General features: G+C 46.1%; 1 protein-coding gene across 1 annotated transcript; it reads right to left on the bottom strand.

Annotated features, from left to right (window-relative positions):
• Nucleotides 1–346: 346 nt before the first annotated feature.
• LOC113432388 (uncharacterized) lies at nucleotides 347–2,019 on the bottom strand. The gene is given in 2 exon segments (XM_026694542.2): nucleotides 347–1,825; nucleotides 1,828–2,019. Coding segments are annotated over 2 exon segments (1,671 nt in total).
• Nucleotides 2,020–4,370: the final 2,351 nt, after the last annotated feature.

Here is a 4,370-nt window from a genome sequence, read left to right as displayed (position 1 = left end):
TATCGCTGCAAAACTCTCAATATATCCATAAAACCATAGAAAGAGAACCAACTGAATGGCACCTCTTATATTCAGGCATAATCATTTTCAATTCCCCCTGTAGTGTTCATGCTCATTGTTTAAGTTGCACTGTGATCTCCATTTATCTTCACCATCAGAAAAGGGAAGGGACAAGAAACATTTGATGCAGGTGAAATTTTTATTAGTTTACAATCAAGCTACTTTGTGACTTTCCATTTAGTTAACAAAGACAAATATTTGAAATTCTCATGGTACCGAAGCAAAGACTGGAGGTTTTTCACCATTCCAAGTGAGCATTCAGTCCTGGATAAATTACCTAGAAGAATTAAAGGAGCCTGCGGTTATACCTAAGCATGCATAAGAGACGTGCACCGTCCCGCGTAAAGCCATCCTCAGCCTCTGGTAGGTTGAAGAAACCTCCTGGGAGGAAGGGAGACTTGGGAGAACAGGCAGGCAGCCAGAGATATTGCCGGGCCAGAGGGGTCAGCACAGGAAGCTGCTCAGCTTGTGCCTCCCACCACTGAGGCAGGGAGACATCAGCAGGAGCTGCGTCAGCTAAATGTTGATACCGAAACCATTCCATTTCTGGCACCTCCGAAAGGCCGGGGACCCCATGGTCGGGCTCTACCTGGCTCCATCCCACAGCCCCCAGTTGCTTGGGATCAAGTGCCCGCACTGCTTTCAAGGTGGGCATCGCAGGGTGAGAGTCAAACAAATGCTCCAGGCGACTCAGGCTCTGAGCTAAGATTTGATGAAACTGTTTTGCCAGCTGAGGTGGGCACACAGCCAGATGCTGCTCTGTGTTGGGCCCCAGCCTTGCATCTAAGTGATAGGAGAAAGAAACTCGCAAGGAATCTAGTTCCCCGTAGATTCGGTGGGCCAGTGGCTCACCTGTCTGGCGGAGAAACCGTGCCACGGCCAACAGACCTTGGGCATGCTCGCCTACAAAAGTGGCTTCCGCCACCAGTTCCTTGTCATTCTCCACCAGGATACTCTGCAATTTCACCATAATGGGCCCCTCGCCTTCATCGGTTGCTACAAATTCCCTCAGAAGGGGGAGATGTTCTGCAATGCTTGTTGCTTTCTCCAACCAAACCTCAGGGCCAGCCTGCCTGTTGCACACAGGGAGGGACAGCTTCAGTTCATGCTCTTTCAGGAATAGGGCGTAACGGTGACGGAGAGCTGGGCGCCGTCCAAATGTCTCTTCCAGAAGATGCTGCAGTGAAGCCAGCCTTTCTAACTTATCTTGCCATAGCTCCATCACCAACTCCAACTGCTGGTACAAGCAAGGAACGTGAAGGGCAGCTGGCAACACCGCACCTAAAATCCCATTGGCAGCAAAGGCCTGGATCATAGGCGCACCCCCTGAGGTGACCACGGCCAGTACGCGGTGGAACAAAACGTGCCCTTCACTCAGCATGCGGGCCACAGCACGGGCCACTAAGGGATGGCTCAACTGTTCCAGGACCTCAATCCCGAGAAGCAGTGGAGCCTGCCCAAGTCTGTTAAGAGGCAGAAGGGAGAGGCCAAGGGCTGCCCGCCCATCGTCTGTGGTAGCCTCATGAAGGAAGACAAAGGCATCCCGCTGCCGAAGGCTGTGGCAAAGAGCCGATTCATGCTGTCGTCTCAGGGCAGGAAGGAAGCTACGATAGAGCTGTGCAAGGGAGGGGAGTGGTCGTCTAGCCCCTGCCTGCCGCACAAGAGCCTCAAAGAACTCTGCCTCCGAAAGGGGGACCCCTGTCTGGGCCAAGGCCTGGATCAGAGTCACCACAATTGAATCTGGCGCAGCAAAGGATTCCAGCGACGGCATCGGGACACATTCAATGGCGTTGCACGCGTTTGTCTCTCAGGGCGGGGAGAGGAAGCAGAAAGTTGCTTGTGAAGCTGGGAGCCCTTTGAAGAGCAGCTGTGGGAAAGCAGGGCATGGGCATCATCCTGTAAGGTCAGGGAAGAACAGCGTTGAGGGAGCTTTGTGGATCTCCTGGATTGATTTGCCATGGATCCACTCTGAAAAGTAACACACATAGCAAACAGACATATTAAACACAGCCTCTGTTGGAACTCATTTTCTGCTGCTGAGGTCTTGATACCAATTTACCAAGCCTTTTACACTTTGTCTAACAATACGGCCATGTCCAAGCTTATTGCTTTATCGGTGTGATCTTTCTAGCTGCGGCAATTTGAGAATTTAATATCATTTTAACACAGAATTTAAAGTCAAAGACTTCTTTTTCTTATCATTGCAGTTCCGCTCATGGAAAAGCCTCATTATATGGGGTATGTCCAAGATGGAACCAAAAAGTCTCTATAGCAAACGTTTTGTGATGACCCAGAATGTAACACAAACATAACAAAATCCAAAACATAAATAAATGTCCTTTAATGCCTCCAACCTGGCCCCACTGTTCAAAAATTCTCAGTTGGAGATAAAACTTACTCAAAAATAGTCTTTTAAAGAAAGCAATGCAGTCCAAACTTAATGAGCAGATAGAGGTGAAATAAAAAACCCAAAACAAACTACAATGAAGGAAATTCCACAATGGACCAGGATAAGTAATCACCAACTTCAAGCAGATAACAAGGCACAGTCTGTTGGAAGGACGCCAACCAAGATAACTTCAGCCCAAAATAAAACACACTTTGCTTCTGGCAACACTGTGTTGTAACGTCTCTCTTCTATACAGTACTATTCTCCCCAGCTGCAACTAATGAGGGATATCATGGCCGCTTCCTCTCTGGTAAGCCAAGTTGTTTCCTTCTCTGTTCCTCCCTGCATGTCTTAGGATGAAGAGGGGATGGGCCTGGTCCTTCCTCTGACTGCCCAGCCGGCCTCTGCCCTCCTGCACCACCTCCGGAGCCACACCTCCACTCCCTGTCGGCTGATCCCCCTCTCTCTCAGAGTCTGACTCTACCAAGGGCATGACACATTTCTTTCCCATGAAGGGGTATCATTTTGGGTTAAGAAGGTTCCTGTGCTGTGTTTTTAACAAAGTTTTTCTATGGTTACTCTGATAAGAAAGCAATTTCCCAGCTGCTCATGCAGCCATTACAGTCCCAGAATTTCTACTTGTAAGAAAGAAAATTTTATCTGCTCTTTGGTTATGGTGGGCCTACAAAGTATATCAGTTCTGCAAATGCTAAAGAGTCAAGAAATTCAATACAACACAAACATTTGGCAAGTGATAGCTCCATCACCATAACACCCAAAGTCGAGCATATTATTATCATTTTCTCAGCTGTTAAAAAGCTACAAATTGTTTTGGAAAGGTCACAACCAACAAGGGGTTGTTACCCCACAGAGCCATCCCTTCCCAATAGCATGGCATCCTCCCCAAATCCTCATACTCACTTTTTTTGCAATTTTAGATTGAAGACAACACTTCAGAGCAAAAAAGCCTTCTTTAAACCCAATCACCACTTGATTAGTTGAGGAAAAAACAAACTAGAAAACACAACTGCATTCAAGCAAACTTCAATATTCCCCCCTTGTTGCCGCCTTCTTTTTTAACCTCAGTAATTTGTCTCCATGTATGCTGACTCCTCCCAAAATGGGATAGGTAAGTACTGAAATTTTTAACCCTTTGATAACCGTGGCCTGATAGAAATGTGTATAACAACTATTCAGTGATAGAGACTAGGGATCAGCAGGATTATAATCATAGCAGGAGGGAAACCTAGAAAGAGCAATCAATGAATAAGCATATAATATCCATGCCTGCAAAGTCCCTGCCAGCATTTTGTTTAGGGATTGAAATAAAATAAGTGCTTCAAGTTCTGTAGGATAGCAAGAAGTTTAGCTTGGAGGAAGGTCTCCTCTATAGTCACCACTGAAGCTAGTACCTTGAGTGATCTGATACTGATGCCTGCTGGAATTCCCATTGGCCCAATCATTTCTGGGTTTGCTTTCCAAAACAGTTTTGTTATTTTGCTGCGGTAGTGGCATAAATGTCAATATTGACAATTCCTGCTTTGCAAAGTATCTTTATCTAGTCTACAGCAACACAAGTAGTATCAGCAACCACCAGTTACCACTTGAGATTTTCCTTTTAAAAGAGCTTTTACAGGTAAAAAGCTATAAAGGAGCTTTTACAGGTGAAAGCTCTTGCTAACATTACATTTCTCAGCATCTTCTGGGAGATTTCATGTTGTCCTCCCCTGCTTGACATAATCAAGCAGAAACAATTTTTGTACAAATGTAAAAAGTTACTGTTTATGAAGTGTATCACACCAACTGCACTTTGGTATAAACATCAACTAATTTCTCTCTTGTCGTGTCCGGCGCAGGAAGGAAGCTCGGAGTCAGTGACAAGTTCAGCTCTTTATTGTGCTCCAGCTACAGCTTAAAGTGG

The sequence above is a fragment of the Notechis scutatus genome, chromosome 2 (assembly GCF_049901735.1).
Source record: "Notechis scutatus isolate UNSWTSFEM ecotype Mainland chromosome 2, rNotScu1.2, whole genome shotgun sequence".
NCBI classification, from domain to species: domain Eukaryota; kingdom Metazoa; phylum Chordata; class Lepidosauria; order Squamata; family Elapidae; genus Notechis; species Notechis scutatus.
The sequence above is the reverse complement of the archived record's forward strand: the minus strand, read 5'-3'. Positions and strand labels throughout refer to the sequence as shown.